General features: G+C 35.9%; 1 protein-coding gene across 1 annotated transcript; it reads right to left on the bottom strand.

Annotated features, from left to right (window-relative positions):
• Positions 1-1,388: 1,388 nt before the first annotated feature.
• On the bottom strand, positions 1,389-26,725 carry LOC121374265 (F-box/WD repeat-containing protein 7-like). The gene is made up of 14 exons (XM_041501295.1): positions 26,637-26,725; positions 20,930-21,064; positions 20,257-20,393; positions 19,323-19,506; positions 17,593-17,859; positions 16,042-16,124; positions 14,431-14,578; positions 11,764-11,898; positions 10,848-11,108; positions 10,534-10,647; positions 7,879-8,060; positions 6,796-7,021; positions 4,982-5,192; positions 1,389-3,213 (listed from the first exon to the last, which is right to left on the bottom strand). Exons 2-14 carry the CDS (start codon positions 21,032-21,034, stop codon positions 2,933-2,935), a joined length of 2,334 nt encoding a protein of 777 aa, XP_041357229.1. The 5' UTR covers positions 21,035-21,064; positions 26,637-26,725; the 3' UTR covers positions 1,389-2,932.

The following is a 26,725-nucleotide window of genomic DNA, read 5'->3' as shown; positions in this document are numbered from 1 at the left end:
ACTTCAACAACAGATCAGTATACTCACAATACATTTACATGTACACTGACTCTTCCTCGTGTAGACACAGATGCCCCATTACACATTATGCTTGCTCCTATTGTCAGACACAACATGTGGATGACCATCCATAAAACGAACAGCCACTTCCAAAGATGTAAAACACACACTATATACAAATACGTTCTAGATAACATGAACATGACAGGACACATATGTTACATATACAAGTGTTCACTTGCATATGTACAAAAGTCCCCTATGTTACATAAAGTGCCATTATTAATAACACACAGCTGGTGGAACACACACACAAAATACAAAAAAAAAAAAAGAGAAGAAACAAAAAAGCACTAGTTTTTTCTCCATCTGTTCAGATCACACTGCTAATCAGGACAAAAATCACAGGCACTAATCTAACCTGCAAAAAGACATTGTTTTATTTGTTTTAATTTGTTGAAAGACTTCTCAAATTACAGTTGTTAGTGGTAGTGACACACTAAAGTTGCCATATTTTGGACCTAATCTGATTTTAGTAACAAGAGTCACACAATAAACATCATGTTTAATGCCAGCTGTATAACACATTGCCAGAGCTTCAGAACTCATTAATTTGGACACAACAGGCTTTTTGGAGTCTGTTCTGAGCACTCTAAGGTTTTGTTAAGAGTAGTAATGTTATTAACAGCTGGTAAACAGTTGTAGATATTCAGAAATGCATTTCAAGTTATTTTGATCATTTACCATTTCAGTGTTTTTAAGGTAAAATAATTGAGATCAGCTAGTTTGTACCGAATTTGGGCTTGCTTATTCAAGCGTTCATTGATTGGTGCAATCTAAAGCCCTACATCCACTTCCGAGTGGTGCCCGTGTCTCACTCAATCTTTATCTACATTCTTGGCTTGTTTTGTTGGTCCCTTGTTTCACTTTAGCCCCCGACTGAAAAACAACATGTGGTGCCATTTGCAGTTATTGGGCAAGCATTGTTTGGTTCCAAGTCGGCCTTATTTCACTAATGCCAAAAAACACTGATTATTATTTGAATTTTGGTAAGACACATTAATTATTAATTACTTAACACTGTCACATTTTAACTAAAATACTGAACTGTTTTGTTTAAAAGTTTATTAGTGTAGTATCTGATACTGAAATATTACAACTCAGATCTAGCATATAATTCAGAACCTTTCTGAATAAACGTGGAACATGACGAAACTCTACAAAAGGTACCAATAAACCAATAGTGTTCACTTTTGGCTATACCCAAAGTTTTTGGCAGATTTTTTTTTTAAGGCTAATATTTTGACAAAATTAATTACTCATCATTACTGTATGATTTTGTTAACCCTAACCTATTTTCTTTCTGAGGGAATGAATGAAAGAATGAATGTTTAATGACATCCCAGCTTTCTGAGGGAGGCCCCCCTCCCCCCCTCCAATATTCTCTGTTGACTGTGGTTGCATTCTATTCCATAGCACCATACCCAAAAATTTCTTTCTGACAGAAACACTGCTTTGCTAAATATTATTCAACTTCTCCCCTTTCTTCTAAGAAACGAAAAGTTACTTTTCCATCTTTCGCAATCCTAAATTAGTGCCTGCCACAATCACTGTCACACAGATTTTCTTCCAATCAAACAAACAGTACACAATCACCAAGGTTGACTGGATGAATCACCACATCAACAATCGAGCACCACTGAAGAAATAGCACATGGAAGTAGCCACTTAGTCACTTAGGTCCGTTAAACACATACATGTGGGTTATCAGGGTAAAGGAATAATCATTCTTAAGAACTGTTCTGTACATGTGGTTACACTACTTTTAGAGTCACGTAAACTGCCAATTGGTTCCATTGTCAATCATTAAAAGATGAAAGAAACACAAGTTTTCATTAATGATTTGTAATAATGTTTTTATAGTTTATTTTGTTTAAACTTACATTATCAACTGGAAATGTTGTCCTTAAAATGTGAGTTCAATGCATGGGCTAAAGTAATTGCATCAAGTAATTGATTAGGTTATGCAAATAAAATTCACGTAACTGAACAATTATTGGTAACCAAGGTAAAATCACATGAACCAACTTCTGGTTACTGCATGGTTACATCTAGACAAGTTGATGACATTTTTAGGGTCTTGGGGCATGCTCCTCCATATAATCTTTCCAATTATTTAATTACCGAAATATCACAACATGGAAGTAGTCACTTACAAGGCCCCACATAAGTCTCTCACTCACTAGTCATATACAGCAATATTTCACGAGACAAGAACCTCTTAATATTTAATTGTTCCATCTAAAATGGACTTGCAACTATCTTTATTGTGTTTCAAGAAATATATACATATACAATATATATTGTATACATGTAGATAAGACTTGCTGAACTGCTGTAAAGATCATTACAAGTCCTTGTGCTTTGGTCTTAATTATTCTCAGGCAAGAGTTAGCTGTGAAATATTTAAGGGGCTTTAGATTAAGCTTTGCCATAATTTTTTTTTTTAATTACTTACTAACAAAATATTAGCTGGACTAGCTCTGAATGAAATGAATATTTCACAAAATTATCTATTTAATTTCAAAAATTAAAATATTGAATTTCTTAAAATTTCACATTAAATTTTTAACATTTGCAACTGGCTAGTATCAGAGCTAGCCCTGTGTTAGTGCAGGGCAAAAAGTATTTAAAAAAAAAAAAAATCTAACTTAGATGCAAGTAGGAAGTGATAATTAAAAGCTGTGGGTTACGCAAATATCACCATGCTGAAAACCACCTGGTGTGGGCACAGCTCTTAAAAAAACCCCAACACTACATGACCTAATTAAGGCATGCAAGAGGCTACTTCCTTTCAGTGATGCTGAATATCTATGGTGCACATACAAGTATCCCGATTTACCAGTGTATAAACATTAACCATTCACTCTTTTTAAGTGCACACTTTTTTATCTTCGACATCGAAATCAAGAACTAGCAGCTTAGTTTCTTCCGTTCCATTGCGACTGCCCACTGCGCATACAAGCTTTGTATTGTTGCTACGCAAACGCCACACCACACCACCACTGCCTCCGCTGTCTAAGGACACAAGATTTCGTAGGAAATCTCCTGTTTTTAGATCCCATATCTTGACAGTTCCATCGTCAGAAGATGTAATAACAAATTTCTTATTGAACTGAAGGCAAGTCACTGCACTCTGATGCTTGTTGGGGCCTGAAAGAATACAAGAATTCAAACCGTATTAAACTGGAACACATCTTGAATGACAATATATATCATAAATACACATCTTGAATAAAAGTAAAAGTTTGTTTTGCTTAACGACACCACTAGAGCACATTGATTCATTAATCACTGGCTATTTGATGTCAAACATTTGGTAATTTTTACATATATGTCTTGGAAAGGAAACCCGCTACATTTTCCAATTAGGCGTATCATAAAATATTGTTTGTTTCCGGTTACCCGACCGACCCTAATTTGAACCTGCCGACCATAAAACTTTTTTTGTATATCCAAAAATGTTTTTTTTTAAATATAACAACGATTTCCAAGAAAACATTCCAAAACTATCACAAGCACTAATTTGGTGTCATTTAGGGGATAACCCTACTGTGTTTTCCGATTTGCGAACGTATATCGGTCGTTTTACTGTCGCAAATTTAGTTTTATTGGCGACCCGTTAGCTACGAAATGTTTTTTTCTAACAATTGATTGATGGAGTTACTTCCCTTCAAATTGAAGTTCGGTAACTTTCGTGAGATATTGTGCGAAGAGTCGGAAAATTGTTTTCACGAATATATGCGATCTTTTCCGATTTACTCTACATCTAGCGTAGCGAGTTGTTCCGATTAATAATAATAATAATAATAATAATAATAACTATATTTAATGATTTACTCCAGCGACAAACTGGCCTTATAGAAATTTAGTGACCTTCTGATAAACTAGGGGAGGGAATGTTTACCGATACTGATGGAGTTTACTGCCAAATCAAATGATTAAATGTCAGTAAGATCTTGATGCGTTTCGTTATTTGTTGTAAGTGGTCACTGGGAACTTTCCTTTTTAAAATTAAGTTATGAAATAGATATAGAAAATAAAATGGCCATAAGGTTTTTGTCCTTTTGAAAATTGTATAATGGAAAAAAAGGCCTTATATTTAAAACTGCACATAAAATATGCCCCCAAAACGTCACTTTACCACTTCATTTCTAGGGAAAACACTGTGATTAATGGTACTGTTGGTTTGCATAATGCATTTCTATACATGCAGAGGATATTTTGGATACCGGTAGTCAACACCTTTATTTAATATCCAAAAATAAAATTATTTTGCAAAATAAAATGTTTTTCCTACCTACCTACCCTCTATTTTTCCAGTATGTAATAGGAAACAATTAATTTCTTTTTTTCGGCCTTAGTAGCATGGGATCTTTTATATGCACTATCCCACAGACAGGACATCTTAAATAAAGTTAAACATCAAAAACACAATCTATTTTATGGAAAAGAACAGAATTTTTGTTGAATAGTACCTCAGCATATTTTTAAACTACAGCTATGTCATATCTTACATAATGGTTATTTTCAACAGAAGGTATTTCTGGTCAACTAAATATAAGCTCAACTGTAATTCTATTTCATAACATTTATGGGGGTTTTCATGTACAAAATGTTTCAAAGGTAAAATCTAGTTTGGGGTACTACAAACATTAGGTTAGAAACAAACACTGTACATACATGTATATATGGATGCTGATACTCTAAACAGAAAAATTAATTTCACTAAAGCTCACTTGAAGGATTGATTTTCTTCAGACTTATGCCAGAAAAAAAAAACAAGTCTTAGAAAATATTAATCCATAATACAAGCTTTTGTGAGCTGAAACTAGTTCTATAATTCATGTCATATGCAAAGACACATCACTGAGTCGGTTCAAATGTAACAGAACTCTTACAATGGAAACAGGTGTCATACCTTGCAGAGTTTGCAAACACTGTCCACTGGTAATGTCCCAAACTTTAACTGTGGAGTCTGCATTTCCCGACACAAGTATATTGTCCTTGAGCTCAAGGCCACTGGTCAATGACTGGTGACCAATCAGAGTGTGTAGACAGTTTCCCGTCTCCACCTCCCACACACGTATAGAGGTATCCAATGAACCACTCACCACATGGACTCCATCAAACTAGAGCAGAAAACAGAACATGGTTAACATTATACACTGAAAATAATCAATATCTTTGAATAGCCCTCAGTAGTCCTTAAGATCACCTTGTAATAGCAATTTAGTACCGATAATAACAACAACAAAAACTGTTTGTTTTTGTTTAACGACATCACTAAAGCACATTGATTTATTAATCATCGGCTATTGGATGTCAAACATATGGTCATTTTGACAGTCATAGTTTGTTTGTTTGTTTGTTTTGTTTAAAGACACCACTGGAGCACAATGATTAATTAATCATCGGCTATTGGATGTCAAACATATGGTCATTTTGACAGTCATAGTTTGTTTGTTTTGTTTAAAGACACCACTGGAGCACAATGATTAATTAATCATCGGCTATTGGATGTCAAACATATGGTAATTTTGACAGTCATAGTTTGTTTGTTTGTTTGTTTTGTTTAAAGACACCACTGGAGCACAATGATTAATTAATCATCGGCTATTGGATGTCAAACATATGGTAATTTTGACAGTCATAGTTTGTTTGTTTGTTTGTTTTGTTTAAAGACACCACTGGAGCACAATGATTAATTAATCATCGGCTATTGGATGTCAAACATATGGTCATTTTGACAGTCATAGTTTGTTTGTTTGTTTGTTTTGTTTAAAGACACCACTGGAGCACAATGATTAATTAATCATCGGCTATTGGATGTCAAACATATGGTAATTCTGACTCGTAGTCACCAGAGGAGACCCGCTACATTTTTTTCTAATGCAGCTAGGGATCTCTTATATGCAATTTCCCAGACAGGAAAGCACATACCACATTACTACAATTGGTTGGAAAGAGAAAAAACCCAATCAGTTAAATGGATGCACAGAGATGGTTCAATCCTGCGACACAAGCAATCACTCAACAACTGAGATAAATCCCACCCCGACAGGATATGGTCTGCGTAACACTTACCTGTAGTAAGTAGACACAGTTTGTATAATATTTGCCTAAAGATAGTAGATGCTATTTTTATGTTCCTGAATTGTATGTATATGTTCAGGATATAACACTTACCTGTAGAGAGTAGATATCGTCTGCCTAACAGTTACATGTAGAAAGTAGACAGTTTGTATAACAATTACCTAAAGATAGTAGATGCAGTTTATGAAAGATAGTAGATGCAGTTTATGTAACACTTACCTGTAAAGAGTTGACACCTTTTGTTCAACACTTCCCTGCAGAGAGCAGATATCTTTCACAAACTACATCCACTCTCTAGAAGTAGAGAGTGGATGCAATTTGAATAAAACTTATAGATAGTAGTCAGTTTGTGAAGCATTTGTTGAAAGTAGATGCATTTTATATACAACACTTACTTGAAGAGAGTAGATGCAGTTTGTGTAAACATATCTAGTGAGACAAGATACAGTATGTGTAAAACATACCTGTAAAGACTAGCCGTGATTTGTGTCAAACATACTTGTAGATACTAGATGTGGTTTGTGTAAAACATACCTGTAGAGACTCGATCCGGTTTGCGTAAAACATACCTGTAAAGACTAGCCATGGTTTGTGTCAAACATACCTGCAGAGACTTGATCCGGTTTGCATAAAACATACCTGTAGTGAGTAGACGCGATTCGTATGTCCCTGAAGAGTATGGAGACAGCTCTCTGTGTCTGGATCCCAGACTCGGACGGTGTAGTCGTACGCCCCACTGACGACTCGGCGCCCGTCGTACTGCACACACCGCACAGCCGCCACGTGGCCCATCAGTACATGCAGACAGTGGCCGTTCTCCACATCCCACAGGCGCAGAGTGGCATCACGGGACCCGCTTACTACTCTGGAAATCAAACACAAGTCAATACGCATATTTACAGAGAACACTTTATGGCTTAAATTACATCCCACAGGCGCAGAGTGGCATCACAGGACCTGCTTACTACTCTGGAAACAAAACACCAGTCAATAGGCATATTTACAGACAACACTTTGTGGCTTAAATTACATCCCACAGGCGCAGAGTGGCATCACGGGACCCGCTTACTACTCTGGAAACAAAACACCAGTCAATAGGCATATTTACAGACAACATTGTGTGGCTTAAATTACATCCCATAGGCTCAGAGTGGCATCACGGGACTCGCTTACTACCCTGCAAATAAAACACATTTCAATATGCATATTTACAGAGAACACTTTGTGGCTTAAATTACATCCCACGGGCGCAGAGTGGCATCATGGGACCCGCTTACTACCCTAGAACTAAAACACAAGTCAATACGCATATTTACAGAGAACACTTTGTTGCTTAAATTTAGATTAGTAACAGTTATGATCTATTTGAAAACTGATTAAATTATTAGAATCATAAATGCAGAATGCCCTGGTGTGTGACACCCTTTTGTTTTTGCTTGGCTGGCAAACAACCCATATGTACTGTTTACAGAATTATCTGAATACAATTTTAAGTTATGTAGGTGGGTCTTCACTTACATATTCATTGAAACTCCCACTAATGTCAAATGCTCATTTCAATGAAGAATAACACACATTACTTGTAGAGTGCCTAATAATTTGCTTCCACGGCCACACACACAAACACCTAAATACATGTATGCACACACACACAAACAATGATACTCACAAACACACACACACCAATGGTGGGTGGGTAATACTAAATAAATTAATACTCACTTGTTTCCATGGAGACTCATGCACCTGACCGTGGACGTGTGTCCATACAGTGTGTGTTTGCATTGACCAGTGTCGGCATTCCAAACTTTGAGGGTCCGGTCGGTGGAGCCACTGATGACCACACAGCCACACATCTGAGATGACCACACCCCACCTGTGTGTCCCACCAAGGTGCGCAGACACTGAAAACATCAATAATTTTAACACTGTAAAACATCGATCACATTAATACTGTGTAAAACATCAATCATTTTTTTTAACAGTGTAAAACATCAATCACTTTAACACTGTGTAAAATATCAATAATTTTTAACACTGTGTAAAACAATCATTTAACACTGTGTAAAATATCAATCATTTTAACACTGTGTAAAACAATTATTTTAACACTGTGTAAAAACATCAATCACTTTAACACTGTAAAACACAATCATTTTGACACTGTGTAAAACTTCAATCACTTTAACATTGTATAAAACATCAATCATGTTAACACTGTGTAAAACACCAATCACTTTAACAATGTATAAAACATCAATCAATTCAACAGTGTAAAACATCAATCAATAGGTGCCTTGTGATATAATTGATATGTATCCTTGATCCCAATATGTACACATATAAGATATATATATATCCCAATGCGTGAGTTGCAATACAATACACATAGCCATACTTAACTTTTCATAATATAATTAAATATGTTTTGCTGAATAATAAAAATTCATATATTTATTTTTTCAGTAAATTGTGTAAATATGTTTTATTCACCTTGGAATCATAATAATTCAGAGCTCACCCTGCCCATTGCTAAATTAGCCAATCACTAACTTATAAGTGGCTACAGTATACCAACGTCTGTGACATTGAAACGGGAAGATCCCCTCTAAAAATAGATTAGACCTAGTCTGCTCAACGTTTTTTTCTCAGACGCGCATGCATTTTTAAGAAATACAAAAAATGTATTTTATGGTATTACAAACACCAGGATTACCAAAAAACACTTCAGGTGAATGGAAATATATATTCTAAATAATAAAATGTAAGTAAAGTGCAATTTTATTTATGAGAAAATGAGTTTAATAGCGAAAAACAATGGCGTAATGGTTAACAACTAGGGCGTGTCCCTTTAAAGCAGTTAATGTTGTTTAAAATTGCATTTACAAAATTGATAGTGATTTCCATCTTCATTATCAATTTTAATGTCCCAAAAAGTATATTGAGATTGTGATACAATTATTTCTGCTTAACCTGCTGGTGCCATTTTGGGAACACAGACTAGAATAGCAGGCAATAAGACATATGATCGAATTGACTGATGCGATCGATCAAGGACCAGACCTTACTTGGTGCGTGTGGGTGTTCAATGCTGCTAACGAAGTGTTAAAAATTACAATGGCACAAAAAATTAATAAAACAACAAGCATTATGGGAGTATTGCTAAAGTAATACATGTCCCCTAATGAACACAACAATTTCTTGTATCTCCCAAATTTAAGGGACATACCTTTGCAAAAAGTGGGTCAATCACCATGCAAGATAAACTTGATCAGTTACAGTACATGTTAAAGAAATATACAAAATTTCATGTCTATTTCACATCTAAGTTCAAGGGCCATAACTCTGTCAAAAATGGGTAATTTGCAACAAAAGTCAAACTTGATCTGTAACAGTACATTATAAAGCTATACAAATCTCAAGGCATTCTGAAAAAGAAAACAAAATTCGGAAAACTATATGTGGGACAGACGGACGAACAGAGATGAAACCTATAGTCGCCTCCGGTTGCACCTGTACGTGACTAATAACATCATTTTCATCTGAAGAAAAATAATATATTTTAAATTTATTTATAACGACATTTAAATATAATGGAAAATGCTGAATTAATATACTAACGAAAACAGCACACATGAGGCTAAGTGACAGCATATTGGACGAATTCTCAAAATTTTGTCATCATGATAAATCCCAATTGCCCATGACAGTGTACATCTATCGTCAGATTTATTACGAAAATTAACCAATGGGAAAAAAGCTTATATGACAGTTGTATTACAATAATTAATATATCAGTATACCCAGCTGGTACCAAAGAAAGAAATGTTTTATTTAACGACACACTCAACACATTTTATTTTCGGTTATATGGCGTCGGGACATATGGTTATGGACCACACAGATAGAGAGAGAAGACATGCACGGAATTTTTTTTTCTCAAAATCTTGATTCGCGATATTTCTAGTCATTTGTAGATTGATTAGCAACTACTATTTAATGTTTTAAAATTGTGTAGCGATCTCTAAAACTTGCGTAGTGAATCGCGAAGCGATACTGAACAAAATGTTCTCTGACATGTTGTTGCCACTTCATGGGCTACTCTTTTCGATTAGCAGCAAGGGTTCTTTTATATGCACCATCCCACAGACAATAGTAGTACATACCATGGCCTTTGATATACCAGCCGTGGTGCACTGGCTGGAACGAGATATAGCCCAATGAGCCCACCGATGGGGATCGATCCCAGACTGACCGCACATCAAGAGAACGCTTTACCACTGAGGTACATCCCGCCCCTCAGCCAGTACTATGACACATCTATAATACAAAAACCGCCAAGCCATGGGCTGAGTGAAGACAAAATAATAACAGTACCTTTCCAGAGAGAGCAGACCAAACCTTGAGCGTATTATCATCTGAGCCACTGACGATTCTAGTGCCACAGAACTCCAGACATGTTATCACATGGTCATCATGCCCTTTCAACATCTGAAACATTAATTGTTTTTTAAAGAGACAGTTTCCAACTAACAAGACTTTTTAGCAGTGAAAATTACATTACATATTAAATACATTTTGTCTTGTCTAGGACGTCAAAGTCTATATATACAAGCAGACCTTTAATTTCAAGGTGTGCAAGCACAATAGCACGTGTACTTTCAATCTGACGTGTGGAATATAGTTTTTACCTTTGGTGGCTTAATGACACCAGTCCGCCAGTTCTGTTCAATCTGATACTGTCTCATGTACAACGACTTCCAAGGACTCTTCTGTGATCTCGTCTTCTGTCGTAGCCGAGAACCATAGACGAGTGATTCATCAATTGACTCCTCTCGACACTTCTCCCGCCACAGGAGATTGTCCTCTGCCAGAACCCGCCAGCATGAGCATGTTTGAGCAGCTCGTAACAAGTCTTTCGGCTCCAAAAATGACAAAACATAGAGAGCCAGCTGCAATGAGAAACAACACAAGTTACACAGACATCACACTTTGGCCAACTTCTAACATGTCAAATAATGTACAAAATGGAACTTGTGTTTACTCATCTGTTTATGCAATGCTAATAAATTTAGGGTAGATTAACTTTAGAGGACAAAACAGAAATTTATTATAATAAGACAACAAGGAGGCAAATAAGCATTGTGGTTGATGATTTATGTACAGGTTACCATAAAATACAAACTTGCTAACCTAGTTCATCCCATCCTCCTACAAAAATGTTTTTTTTTTGTAAATAATTTCAGTTTGGTTTGAAGAAAAGAAAAAGTGTTTTGAAAAAACAAAACATATTTTTGTGTTCAAGTTAAAAAAACAATTGGCTCAAAAATAAACAACTTGTAGAAAATTCCATAGTATGAAAAAAGGTGTTCCCTCAGGGAAACATAAACATAACAAGTAATAAATCTATATGTTTCAACCATTCTTGCTATTTTTATTATCCCCTGTCAAAAACGTCTGCACCACCAATGCTATTACAGTACTAGTGCTAACATTACAGATGACTAGCTTGATAAAAATATCCAACCAGTTACTAATATTGACTGAAGCTTAGGTAACCTAATTGACACATTTATGAATCAGCTGACATCATCAAAAGCTACAAACCTCCTTTGGTAAGAGAGATATGAAGTCCCGCTGAAACTGTGGCTCAATAACTTGCATTAGATGCCGGACTTGAGTTGGGTCACAGAATGAAATGAGCTCGTCCAGAGCCATTAATCGTTCAGCATTGCTCCATGCCTACAACATACAATTCAAATGTTAATCATTCAGCATTGCTCCATGCCTACAACATACAACTCAAATGTTAATCATTCAGCATTGTTCCATGCCTACAACCCAAATGTTAATCATTCAGCATTGCTCCATGCCTACAACATACAACTCAAATGTTAATCATTCAGCATTGCTCCATGCCTACAACATACAATTCAAATGTTAATCATTCAGCGTGGCTCCATGCCTACAACATACAATTCAAATGTTAATCATTCAGCGTGGCTCCATGCCTACAACATACAATTCAAATGTTAATCATTCAGCGTGGCTCCATGCCTACAACATACAATTCAAATGTTAATCATTCAGCGTGGCTCCATGCCCACAACATACAATTCAAATGTTAATAATTTAGCATTGCTCCATGCCCACAACATACAACTCAAATGTTAATCATTCAGCATTGCTCCATGCCTACAACATACAACTCAAATTTTAATCTTTCAGCATTGCTCCATGCCTACAACATACAACTCAAATGTTAATCATTCAGCATTGCTCCATGCCTACAACATACAACTCAAATTTTAATCTTTCAGCATTGCTCCATGCCTACAACATACAACTCAAATGTTAATCATTCAGCATTGCTCCATGCCTACAACATACAATTCAAATGTTAATCATTCAGCACTGCTAATATGCCTATAAGATACAATTCAAATGATAATCTTTCAGCATTGCTCTATGGATACAACATATGCAAGAACATTTATGCTGATAAAATATTTTAACAAGATAATAATGTATCAGCTGGAAGAAAAGGTTCAAAGGTTATGCACAGAACATTTTTCTTTAAAAACTTTGGTAATTGATAGTAGTCCTGTTAGTGATAGTGTAGTGTGTTAGTGATAGTAGTCCTGTTAGTGATAGTGTAGTGTTAGTGATAGTAGTCCTGTTAGTGATAGTGTAGTGTGTTAGTGATAGTAGTCCTGTTAGTGATAGTGTAGTGTGTTAGTGATAGTGGTCCTGTTAGTGATAGTGTAGTGTGTTAGTGATAGTAGTCCTGTTAGTGATAGTGTAGTGTGTTAGTGATAGTAGTCCTGTTAGTGATAGTAGTCCTTATGGGTTATGCAAACAACTGCTCCCACTCGCACTTTAAAATCTATTTTTGCATTATGAAAAACTGCTCACCTCATTACTAAATTATTTATTAAAAATTAGTGTGAATTTGTACACAGAGGAAAAGTTTGTTTTGTTTAATGACACCACTAAAGCACATTGATTTAGTAATCATCAGCTATTGGATGTCAAACATTTGGTAATTTTGATGTATAGTCACACAGACAGGATAACGTTCAATAAGTCAAAATACCAAGGTAAAGTGACATCATCAGGTAGAACGTTCCCTCACGTTCAATGAGAAATGAACAAATGCACGTAGCTATGGCTGGAAAAATGGGATGACATTAAATTGCAATGAATGCAACACAAATTTAATTATTGTATTTTGGTACCGACATGTTTGGAAACCAATCAGGATTGAACTTTTTTAGAAGTCATAATTATGGTGGGAATATTGTACTGGTACATATGAAGTTTGGCTTTGTTTTTGTTTAACAACACCACTGGAGCACATTGATTAATTAATTATCGGCTATTGGATATCAAACATTTGGTAATTCTGAATCAGAGGAAACATGCTACATTTTTTCTAATGCAGCAAGAGATTTTTTATATATGTACTTTCCCATAAGACAGGAAAACACATACCACTACCTTTGTCCAGTTGTGGCGCACTAGTTGGAATGAGAAAAAAAAAAATCAGCTAAATAGATCTACTGAGGTGGTTCGATCCAGCAACGCAAGCACCTCAAGCAAGCATTCAACCGACTGAGCTAAATTCCGCCCCTGGTACATGTGAATGCAGACTTCCACACACAATATATACATAAACAAACTCATTTCTACCTTGTCAACAAATACAAGCATATTCACTTCCACAACATATACACACACTCACTGCCAATACAAAGTTTGTATTGTTTAACACCACCACAGAGCACACCGATTTATTAATCATCGGCTATTGGATGTCAAACATTTAGTAATTTTGATATAGTCTTAGAGAGGAAACCCGCTACATTTTTCCATTAGTAGCAAGGGATCTTTTATATGCATCATCCCACAGACAGGATAGCATATACCACAGTAGTTGGAACGAGAAATAGCCCAATGGGCCAACGACGGGGATCGATCTCAAACCGGCCGCTTTACCACTGGGCTTGTACACTGAGAGCTCACAATTGATTTTCAAACCATAAGCACTGTGATATGTCAGTGAATTTGAAAATGTATTAGTAACAATTTCATCATTTAACTTCTCTGCTAAACAACAACCTCAGGACAAAAAAGTATAACATAGTGTTTGTTATATGTGATTGGATTTAATAAAAAACAAAACAAAACCAACCCCACCCCCTCAAAAAAAAGAGAAAAAACCCACCAAAAAAAAACTAAACAAAACGTTGACCTAACATTGTGAATAATCACCTGGAATGTTTCAAGCCAACCAGAAAGTTTAGGAGGAGGATTTTCCTTTGACGGGATTCTCTGTCGAGAAATAGTCAAGCTAGAACTCTGGCGATTACCCAGCATCCAGTGGGCAAAAGAATTAGGTGCATGGTGACAAGAATAACAACTGCAAAAAAAAAAAGGAAAAGAAAACCAATTTATAATTTATAACCAATGTTCAACATGAAACATAATCATCAAACATAGATATCAACATCTGAAAAACTATGTATTATGTACGCATATTAAAAAAACCCCACCAGTATTAAACAGGTACATAAACACTAGATTTACACTGTTACATATACTTTATTTAATAATGTTTTTTTAAAACATATTTTATTACATGTACAGTCAAACCTCGTTACAACAACCACGTTTATCCCCGGGTAACTTTGTCGCGATAACGAAATTATTGTGCTCTCGAAATTGTCATCCTATCGAAGCTGCCATTATAAAAATGTTTTGTTTAACAACACCACTATAGCATACTGATTTTATCAATCATCGGCTACTGGGTGTGAAACATTGCGTAATTTTGACATACAATCTTAGAGAGGAAAGACGCAACATTTTTCCATTAGTAGCTAGGAATCTTTTATATGCACCATCCCACAGACACGATAGCACATATAACAGCATTAGATATACCAGTCGTGGTACACTGGCTGGAATGAGAAATAGCCCAATGGGCCCACAGACTGAGATAACCAGAGACAGGACTTGAGATAGACATGTTCGAAACCTTCGTGGTATATGAGCATGATAAAATTAGCCAGCCAGCCAGCCATTATTAAATATATTATTATTAATCAAGGCGCATTCACTGTTATTTATAAAATGTTATAAAATTAGTAGACTTGATTGTTCGAAGTTAATCCTTTAATGGAACAGGCCTGAACAAATTGCACCGTTTCGTTCGTGCATCGGTTATGCCATTTTATTTGGCATAACCGATTTACTGTGCATGTAAAATTTACTGAATGATAATCCCGGCAACGTACTAACATATTTTTATCGTGAGTACAAACATTAAACTTGTTTCCGACGCAGTGCTTTTTCGTAGAACGTAACGTGAGTGACAGTATCAGTATCCACCGTTCCTCAGATGAAGAAGATGGCACCAAGTCTCCCACTAACGACTGAATGTCATGACATTATATACCACTGGCACTCTCTTGTTTCTCAAAATTAAAGGTTTTTTTTGTTGTTTTTTTAAATTATAAAGAAAACAAAACAGGTTATGCAAACCAAAATAGGTTATGCAAAAGTTTAATTTGCGCAGGCCTGTGGAATGACTAAAAGCTTATTTTCAAAAGCAATACACATCTACAGATTTAGTCGACATCGGTAACTCGGGACATCATATGACACTGTCAGCTCGCGATGAGATCAAGGATGCTAAATGGCTGTGTGTACTGCCAATGTGCTACAGCAACTGTTTTCAGATGTCGGATGCACATTTGTTCCTAATTTGCTCTGTCGGTGTCGGAAGGTGTGAATTTCGGTGTAATGAACAGAATGATAATATTGTGAAAACATATACCAGTACTTTATGCCCGAGTTGAAAAACAATGTAATTTTTCTTACCCATGACCACTCCGCACCCGGCAAATCCTCTTTCCTGCCGACAAACCATCTTCTTTGAACAATGACGACTTTCTTTTCTTCATCTATAAAGAGAAAGTATCAACACAGAATCACCAATATTTGAGATGTAACCTTTCTTCACCTATAACTAAGAGCAACCAACCATAACTATCAACACAGAACCACCAATATTTTTAGATGCAACTTTTCTTCCACTCTAATGCTGCACTTATTTGGTGATCGTAAATATTGTCAATTCACAAGTTTCAAACTGTGAACACGACTTCAACAAATGGAGTGTCCAGGTAATTTATAGGCAATGTGAACTATCAATCCAATCTCTCACACCCCAACTCATAACTATACAAATGGTTTGTGTTTGTTTCACCATTTTTTCACCAGTTGTGAAGATTGAAAGAAAGAAAGAAATGTTTTATTTAACGATGCACTCAACACATTTTATTTACGGTTATATGGTGTCAGATATATGGTTAATGACCACACAGATTTTGAGAGGAAACCCGCTGTCGCCACTACATGGGCTACTCTTTCCGATTAGCAGCAAGGGATCTTTTATTTGCGCTTCCCACAGGCAGGATAGCACAAACGATGGCCTTTGTTGAACCAGTTATGGATCACTGGTCGGTGAAAGTGGTTTACACCTACCCATTGAGCCTTGCAGAGCACTCACTCAGGGTTTGGAGTCAGTATCTGGATTAAAAATCCCATGCCTCGACTGGGATCTGAACACAGTACCTACCAGCCTGTAGACCGATGATCTAACCATGACGCCACCGAGGCTGATTTGTGAAGACTGAGACAAAAAATCCTACCCCAGTTCATAAATTGTGTTATTTCGCCAAATGAACAATCTTCAAAACTTGTGAAATGGGAAATACGATATTCATGACTTCCAATGAATGCAGCTTAACTATACATATTCAACAAAGAACCACAAATATTTTGAGATATATCTTTTCTCTGTCTATACCCTCCCCCCCACCCCCAAAAACAACTATCAACAGGACCACCAATATTAAATATTGAAGTTAATTGTCTTCATACATAAATAAAGATAAACTATCAACACAGAACCACCAGCATTTAGAGATGTCATCACTGAATCTTTTAACAACAGGGCACAATATTTCACGAGAATCTTTGTTCCGTTCACATGTCGGTTATGCAACTTTAAAATCACGAGAACCGCCAAATAGTTACAGTGAAAATCAGTTTTATGTTTATAAATACATTTGAATCACCAATGTAGCATAAAACCGTAGTTCAAGTGTTTTAGGATTAGGTAGGCCTATCTCATCAGTCACCAGAACTATATTCACGTAACCGAACTATCGGTTACCTAAATAAAATTCATGTGAACTGACTTCTGGTTACCTGAGAATTTGAAATATTGTCCCCTGTAACAAGCTTACTAAAGTTTCTTAAGTAAAAAACTGCAAAGTGAACTAACAACTGTTTCTATCAACAAACAACAACAAAAAAAACAAAAACAAAAAAAAATTAAATGAAACTACTGTAGTATACACCTACATGAACACAAGGATATGCACCAGGCTCCGTGCAGGAACCCATGCACTGACCACCTGCCTGTCTCAGTCTGATGGCCGCGGGGTCCTGCAGGTCGCAGCTACACTCACTGTCCACCCCATGATCATCCTCCTCCTCCTCATCATCATCATCGTCGGCATCATCATCACTAGCTGCACAGCTCTCGTCACACTCGTCGAGCGTTAATTCTGCAGCGCCGCTGTCTGCTCTTTCCATATATTTCGGCACATCGGGCTGCTCCACTTCATTCTGTATTAAGAACAAACAGAAAATGAAAGTCTAGCTCTAAGTGAGCAGAAAATATCTTCAAATTACCTATCAACTGCCAAAAATTGTTTTAAAAATTACTGTAGAATACTTTATTTTCTCGTGGAATTTATTTTCGCATGTGAATGAAATTCATGAAAATATATTCCACGCGAAAATAAAGGCAAAAAAAAAAAAAAATGTAGTCTTGTTCAACTATACCACATTAGTTTCCGATGTACGAGGCTAGTAGTAACAAAGCAGTGCTCCCTCCTGTCACGGAACAAACCACAAGACACAAAAGCTGTTTAAAACTTTAAATCAAGAACACAATGATAAGTACATACATGATAATAAAACAATACTAACACTAAAAAGCTTTATGCTGTTTTCCTTCGCATGTACTAGCGATCAGTTCATCGGACAGAGTCTACATGTGTTAAACGACGGAAGTAAACATGCATTATCACAGTATATTAAAAATGTGGAAGTGAAAAAACCCGGACTGGGCTATAACAATTATAAGGATTAAGAAAAACTGCACACGGTAAGCACCTTCTGTAAGCTTATTAACTTGTAAACAATAAAGTCTGGATTGGTTAAAGCAGGAAAACTATTGTTTTATGTGTATAGCACTCGTGGGTACATGTAGGATTAGTTCTACTGTTTTTTTATTGATGGGGGTTGGGGGATTCGCAAAAATAAATGTTCGCAAATTGACCCATTTTCATTAAATCGCGAAAATAAAGTATTCTACAGTACTCATATTGCAACAAAATATCAATGATTACATATAATTATTTTTGTCAAATTTAAATTAAATTCTCCATTTGTTTTAAAAATTAGCAATTGGCGAATTTGGCTAGTGCCAGAGCTAGCTCCATTTTATATAAAGGTGAAACCCATCTAGACCAAACACTCACATAATATGGTAAAAAGTCCACTTTTAAGGGTTATCTGGTTTAGAGAGGCTAACTTCTGTACTGATATTATAGGGACTATAAAAAAAAAACGTTTGGGTTTTGAGAAAATTTCTGTTTACAGTGGGTCTGGGTTTGAGGGATTTTACTATACATTTAGTTCATATGTGTTTACTTTTTAGCATTCATTTCAAGATTGTCTGTTATTTCTTTTGGGTTCATTGAGGTACGAACAAAACAAAAGCAAACTGGTTGCAAAAGTTTGCCATGCTTTTTTGGGGGGAGGGGGATGGGGATGGTGGAGGGGGTATTAGGCCATAGTCCGATTTATCAGATTTTTTCATCCACATCTACATAACTAATCTGTTGTCTGCCAAATTCAACTGAATTACAGACGAATATAAATGTGTGGAAGCTAGGACAAGTAGGTCTATTTACATCAATCGATTTCAATACAATCGAATTTGATGAACAACAGACAATGTGTGCACAAATTGATAAATATAATCGCGGCCATAGTCCTGTGTTGTGTTACCTCTCACATACCTGTATTTTCACGTCATCATCAGGCAGCTGCTCACTGTCAATAATATCAGGTTGTTCTTTAAGAGCGATGCCGTGGAAGCGAGACCTGGTTAAAGGTTGTCGGGTAGTCGTTGTCGAACTCGAGTTGCTGCCAGCCTCGGAAGTAGACAGCTGTGATGATGTTCTACGCGTCAGTCTACGCAACCTGTTAAAATTGTAAACAAAGGTCCTGTATACAGCTTGCAACATAAAAAGAAGGAAGACGTTAACGTAAAAAAAAAAAATATATATTCTACAGAAGAAATATATCATAATTCCCATTTCAAATCACTTATTATTACCTATATGGTTTAAAATATCTTGGTTCATATCAAAGGGTTATCTTTAACTAAAGCTCATCACAGTTACCAAATATTTCACTTGGGATACAAATATGATAAATATGATACAAAATTATACATGTCGGAAGTTGCTGGCAACTTGGGGGGGGGGGGGGGGGGGGGGGGGGGGGGGGGGGGGGGAGGGAGAGACGACGAGAAACCAGTTATTAAATATGAAGTCATATAGACACACACATACACATAACGTTCGGTTATAAAACAATTTAGAATATTTACAATCAACTGTAGACATAATAAAACAATTTATACAAACATGGAGAATTATGAGTTACAATCTTGTGAACTGTCGGAGTTTAGACCTCCTTTCAACTGGGGGGTCCTGACTCCTCCAGTTTCAGAGTGTGGGTGTGTGTGTGTGTGTGTGTGTGGGTGTGCCACCCCATCCACCTGGGGGATATAGTTAGTACTAATATGTAATTAAATACAACAAACAGGTGCGCAACAGTCTGACAGGTATTGTAAATATTATAAAATGCATGATGAATATAACGAACACACCCATGTCAGTACCATCTGTTTTATTTGTACACACTGTCGCTCAGTATTTTACTTACCCTGTGCCACGAGGTGGAGGCCGGGCCTTGTGGGGCAAAGGTCGACATAACAAGCGTCTCCGATTGACATGAACTAAACACCTGCTGACCCCCGGCACGTCACTCAGGTCATCAACACTGCTGAACGACCCAATTTCCTGTAAGAATAGAAAATAGCACACATACACATGTAGGATGATCAACTACTTGACAAAAAAACAAGTGAACATTTGGTTTTCAAAATTGTTATTAGTGAGTTGCTAATAAATTTAAAAAGCGATTAACAATAATTGTTTAATGTTTTAGCACTGTGTCGTGATATTGAAGAAAATGTTTTCAGAAAATTGCATAAAACTGTCACACACTCACACATAGTAAAGTCAGATGGTCTTTTATATTACATTTTAGAGAGGCCACTCCTTATAAATGATCATTGTGGCACAAAATTTTGTTAGGCAGATGACTTACATGTAACTAGCCATATTTTCAGCCCAAGAGTTTTATGACTAAAAGTACATGTAATTAAGAATATAAGGCTATAACTCTTACTGCATCTGCATTCTCACATTGTTTTACCAACCATGTCAAATAAAAACTGTACAAACACCCATATTTCTTGGAATTTTTCTTTTAAAATTAAAACAATGAGTGGCGCTGTATATATATATATATATATATGAAAAATTAAAATTACCTTTCGATGTTTAATGATGGCTTCTGCTTTGCACGCACCGACACCAACAAGTTTTTCAAACTCCACTGCGGTAGCTGTGTTGATGTCAATCCTCCGTCGAGCCATGGCGGGACATCGTCAGCTGTAATACCACAGCTACAACAAAACAATGTGTGTCAGACAGTGATAAAATACCACAGCTACAACAAAACAATGCATGTCAGATAGTGATACAATAACACAGCTACAACAAAACAATGCATGTCAGATAGCGATACAATACCACAGCTACAACAAAACAATGTGTGTCAGATAGCAGGGGTGCAGAAATGGAAAATATTTCACTAGCCCGCCGGACTAGAACAAACTCAAATTTACTAGCCCGCCAGATCTTCTACTAGTCCTCCAGCCTATAGAACAATATATTAATTATTTTTTAACAATATCTTTATAATAGCATGCCCTGGAACCCACCCCACCCCCAGCATTTTCGCCCACTCGGGGGCTCGGTTTATGTCCAACTATTTTACCAACCCTCTGAACAAAAACCACACATTTATTAATAACCAAAACATTATTAAGGACACCCAAAAGCTATTAGTCAAGACTAGGTTTTTCACAAATTTACAAAATTCAAGTGACATGCTGCAAGTATTTAACAGAAGAATATACTGTAGATCCTGAAATTAATTCACTTGCCCCATATATTTTTCCACTTCTTAAGGTAACCAATTCCATTACAGTACTTAATTTAATACAGTGTTCAATAATGTAATAAGCTTGATTCTAAAAGTAATCGGTTTAAATGCACAAATAAAGAATTTTGGTAATAAGTTACATCACTTACCCAGGAAGTATTAAATTTATATGTCTGTTCAGTAGTATCCACTATTTATTGTCTGCTTTCTCTACTTGTTGATTTAAACTTTATGTTTTAAATAGTGTCCAATTGTTGATTTAAACATTGTTATTTGTTTGGTAGTGTCTACTTGTTCATCTAAATATAATTATTGTGTCAATGTATGTCTTAGTGACCACTTGTTTTATACCCGTGGATGTGAGCCTTTTCTCATGGCTGGCATTGGTTCAAAATCTGTTAGAGATTTCTGACCATGTGTCATTAGTGCGAGTATATTATTTAACACTCTTTGCCCCAAAACATTTCTCTGGGATGTTTTTACCCTGTTCATAGCTGAGAAACATCTCTCCCAAACAGCCATGGCTGGGCTCAAAGTAATCATGAGTTCTACTACACTGCTTGGTAAACAACAGCACAGGGGGGAGGGGGTGTACATTGATTGCAGAATTGTAATTGTAATTTTTGTAATATAATTAATTTGTTAAAAACAATATTAATAAAACAAAAAAAAGAAGAAGAATATATTCATGTATGCTTAGAGGGCATCGAACCATCATGATTATACTTTATAGTGTAGGGTTAATTAAATCTAACTTGACACAATTATGACGTAGGGCTAATGAAAGCTAACTACACGTTAGACGTTAATTTTACATGAACGAAGATTTACATTTGTGAAGTACTGAAAACAATTAAATATGTTCTGCTACAAGGTTTACTACATATAAACTAAAATAACTTACAACTTTAATACGAATACAGTTCAAAATATTTATGCTTTGTTCGAATGAACTCGAAAATTATAAACTTGTTAGTTGCACTTGCTTTTAGTCCCTGTTCATTTGCATAGAGCAGATTTCGAAACCGTATTCACGTCCAATTTAATTTTAATATGACAATTTTAAATTGTATCTCACCTAATATATCATGTTTGCAACGATTAAACATTTTGATTGCAAACACAAGGCATGTATACTTTATTTTTATATAAATTGTAAAGCATATTGGACGCTGTTTCCAAATTTGAAGATCAGGGGTGCAAAAAGTACTTGCCCGCTCACCAAATGCGAGTAAAAATTCTTACGGACGAGTTAAAAAATGCAACTACCTGTTCAATGGGCGATCTATCTTTTTCTCATTGATTGTATTATTATTTTATTTATTTATTAATTTATTTTGCATTGAATCCGTGTCTCCGCATCAGCCATGCAATAATTCCAAACCATTCAAACAAAAGGTTCAGAGGGATGTCATACATGCACCGCATTGCCAATAGACGATTTCAGAGTTCAGAACTGCACAAGTGCGACATTTCAGAAACGGGTTATAGTGAACACGGAACCATGCCAAAATGGCCCCAAACAAAAATGGAACCAAATTGGACAAAACGGAAAATAGCGTTGGCTGAAACGGCACCAAAATCTATCAGAGCTTGACCTTAGCGGTAGACCAGGGTGTTTTGGCTACCAATTTCTCATTTGGGATACAAGGTATCTAAAACCGGTAGTCCGCCAGGCTACTCAATGTTGTTTTGATTTTTGTGCACATCCAGTTACTCTACAATCAACAAGACGCTTAAACACATGAAACACCAACCTAAAACAACATGGCTACATAAAAAATAAATGATTTTATTTTTGCTGTCTATTTTTTTAATTTATTAAAATTATGGGGCTATCAATTTTTACTGAGGGCTACCAGATTTCATAACCTGGTAGCCCAGTGGGCTACAACTGAAACATGTTAAGGTCAAATCCTGTCTATGGCTATATGGCTAAAACGGAACCCCCCAAAAATGTATGGCTGAAACGGTATCTTTACACGAACGATAACATCTTCAATAAAACAACAGCTATATTAATCATTTTTTTATTTTGTTTTATTTTTATGTCTATATAACGGAGATAGAAGTATTAGCAGAATATTACAACATGATTTGTCAATCAAAGGTTTGGGATTTGATTTCGTTCTTTTGACACGTGATGTTGATAACTTACCAACTGTCCTTAATGTTTTTGTCTTTAAATATATAAATATGTATTAAAAATATTGCTAAACAAAAGTATATTTTCTAGGCTGGCGGAGTTAATAGAAATTCTGGCGGGCTAGTACATTTTAGTTGGTTCTGGTCCGACGGGCTAGTGAAATATTTTCAATTTCCACACGGTGTCAACGGTATAAGGGGTCGGTTTAGCAACAGAGTCTGCTAATATACAGCGATATACAGTATTGGGAATTTTTAGCATAGAAATAATTTAATTGGAAATTTTCAGTGCCACTTTCTTTTGGGAAGGAACCTATTTTCGAACCCACAGAATGCATGGATAAATCCTTGTAACATCCTTTTAAAAACGTGCTGTATTTTTAAAGAATTGCCTGTAGTTAACGGCTACCAGTCATATCGTCCCCGTATGAAAACGTCCCCGGTTCCTACCAAAACATCCCCGGGTCACACTTAACACTGACTACACAACGCATACACAATAATCATTTGAGAGAAGTGTAATCAAATTCAATGTCATTTCAACCCTATTCAATCCCTGGAATGCCATTAGGCCTATACATCAATATTTTTCTTCCAAAACTAAATTTTTTCCGTACCCGACAACTCTTTCGCCATTATGCCATTTCTAATGAAAATGGTTGCATACGAACTGTGGAATGCCCTGGCATGTTGTAAACGTAGCTGTTTAGCTTAGGACGAAATGTACTGTAACATTTGAACTTTAATTTAGAATTTTAGTCAAATTAACATCCTAGAAAGCACATCTGGGCATTATTTAAAACGTTATGGTCGTTCGTACGCGGGGATGATATGACGCGGGGACGTTATGGTCATTTGTATGCGGGGACGATATGACGCGGGGACGTTATGGTCATTCGTATGCGGGGACGATTTGACGCGGGGACGTTATGACTGGTCACCCAGTTACCTAGCCCGAGTACTCTGACTGTAAGAGAGCTAGACGGACATTTGGACATAAATACGCTCTCATTACAGTCAGAGACCAAGCTATGTATTTTTTTGGCAATTCCCGACAACCAAAAAGTTGGCAAAGATTTCCACTCTAATACTGTGCAACAATCCTATGTTTGATGTCAAATACCTTTACATCGATCATTTTCGAGTTAATTGATTAAAAAAAATCCACATATTAATCACTAATACACATACTACAGAAAGAAATCCGACAGTGTTCTCGCTGGGTGAAAAGGCGGGGGCAAGTTTGGTTACCATATTGTTGTGTGTTGGTAGACTTGTGAAAAGACATACTCCTTATTTTGGCTACAAAAAAGTGCAAAAAGTAAATACGAAATACAAGCAGACTCGTCTTTTAAATGAACCGAAGATGATATCGGTCTGACATTCACGGACAGTTCCAGTTTTGCTGAACCGATCAAAGTTTTAATATTATTATTTTTAATAAAGATTTCAAGATATACGAAAAACAATAAAGATCTTTGTAAAGTGATCCCCTAATGTCGGATACATTTATTTTTTTTCCATCTTCATCGAATGAATCTATCGCTGTGATAAAATATTATCGCCAGCTAATAAAAAGTAATTTTATTTTTGTAAAAGCAGTGTATATATTGTTTGGCACTCAAGATAAATGATTTTAATGATAAACACTACCACTTCCGTTGTTTTGATAAGCATTCACATCCCCCCAAAATGAAAAGTTTACAATATTTTACAAAGAACAGCTGAATAAAGAGAATGACAGAAATGACAGAAAGTAAAAATCATCAGTTACAACCAATTTATATCTGCAACGGAGGACAAAATATCAGATGATAGTTAGTGGAAACAAAAGACAGAATGACCGTTCTGATCACGTGACAAATTTGGCGCAAAATAAGTGAGGTTTTTTCAATCGGAGATTGCCGAATCCATAAAAATATTTTTATTGCTCAAATAAAATATAACTTTTATTGTGTCTATTAAACATACAAATGGATACAGATATGGGACAAAATAGAGGCTGTTAAAAATACTGTTAAATTACGTTACGATAACTGTCGTAAATGTTTCGTCAATTGCTTTTTCGTACACAACGCGGCTTTGTTTCCTTTGATGTCCAGTGTGCAAGACTGATCGTTGTTTTTTTGCTTAAATGGAGCAGTGAGAACACTGGATTAATATCTGAATTTCTTTTAATCAATTAACTCGAAAATGATCGATTTAAAGGTATTTGACGTCAAACATAAGATTGTTGTGGTATTAGAGCGGAAATCTTTGTCAACTTTTTGGTTGTCGGGAATTGCCAAAAAAATACATAGCTTGGTCTCTGACCGTAATGAGAGCGTATTTATGTTCAAATGTCCATCTAGCTCTCTTACAGTCAGAGTACTCGGGCTACCAGTTACCATGTTGATTTATAGTGACAGTCTCCAAGTTAAATGTTTCATGCCATGGTTCACTAAGATGAAAAGATACTCGAGCATTTAAAAAATAATAATAATAAAATAAAAACTGCAGAGAAAGTAATAAAAATCACTTTATATAGATATATATATATAAAAAAGTTTTATTAATAAAATTTTCAATAACTGGGGCGTTATTTTTGTTTTTTTATATTAGATTTAGTTTAATGTATCTTTTTCCATACTGTTTACTGATAATATGCTATAAGATGTGCTCTTTAAAACAAATGAATACATCGGAAATAGTTCGCGAACGTTAGCACCGCTCGCTGTCAGTTGTTCAAGTGTCAATGAACGCAGCGAACCTTTTTCTCCAGTTTGCGTAAAAATGTTAAAACAAATCGGACGAGTGTGCCCACTACACCGTTAGAAGATCTTTAATCTTACTGCAGATATGACTGTGAGACAATAAACTGAGTGTAAGGGCTAGTATCAACTTACTATTATGTAAATTCGATTTCATTTTTCCAATTTTCTTCACATCTTTATCGCATGTAAGCAGCCATTTTTATTTTTACTTTTTTTTCCAC

Source organism: Gigantopelta aegis, chromosome 6, assembly GCF_016097555.1.
Source record: "Gigantopelta aegis isolate Gae_Host chromosome 6, Gae_host_genome, whole genome shotgun sequence".
Taxonomy (NCBI): Eukaryota; Metazoa; Mollusca; class Gastropoda; order Neomphalida; family Peltospiridae; genus Gigantopelta; species Gigantopelta aegis.
Note: the sequence above shows the minus strand (reverse complement) of the source record. Positions and strands in the feature narration are given on the sequence as shown.

Coding starts and splice junctions, on each gene's coding strand:
- LOC121374265 (XM_041501295.1), bottom strand. CDS start 21,034: ATGGCTCGACGGAGGATTGACATCAACACAGCTACCGCAGTGGAGTTT. Junction 19,507..20,256: donor CCTCCACCTCGTGGCACAGG/GTAAGTAAAATA, acceptor CAATTTTAACAG/GTTGCGTAGACTGACGCGTA. Junction 16,125..17,592: donor GTGCATATCCTTGTGTTCAT/GTAGGTGTATAC, acceptor TTCTCTTTATAG/ATGAAGAAAAGAAAGTCGTC.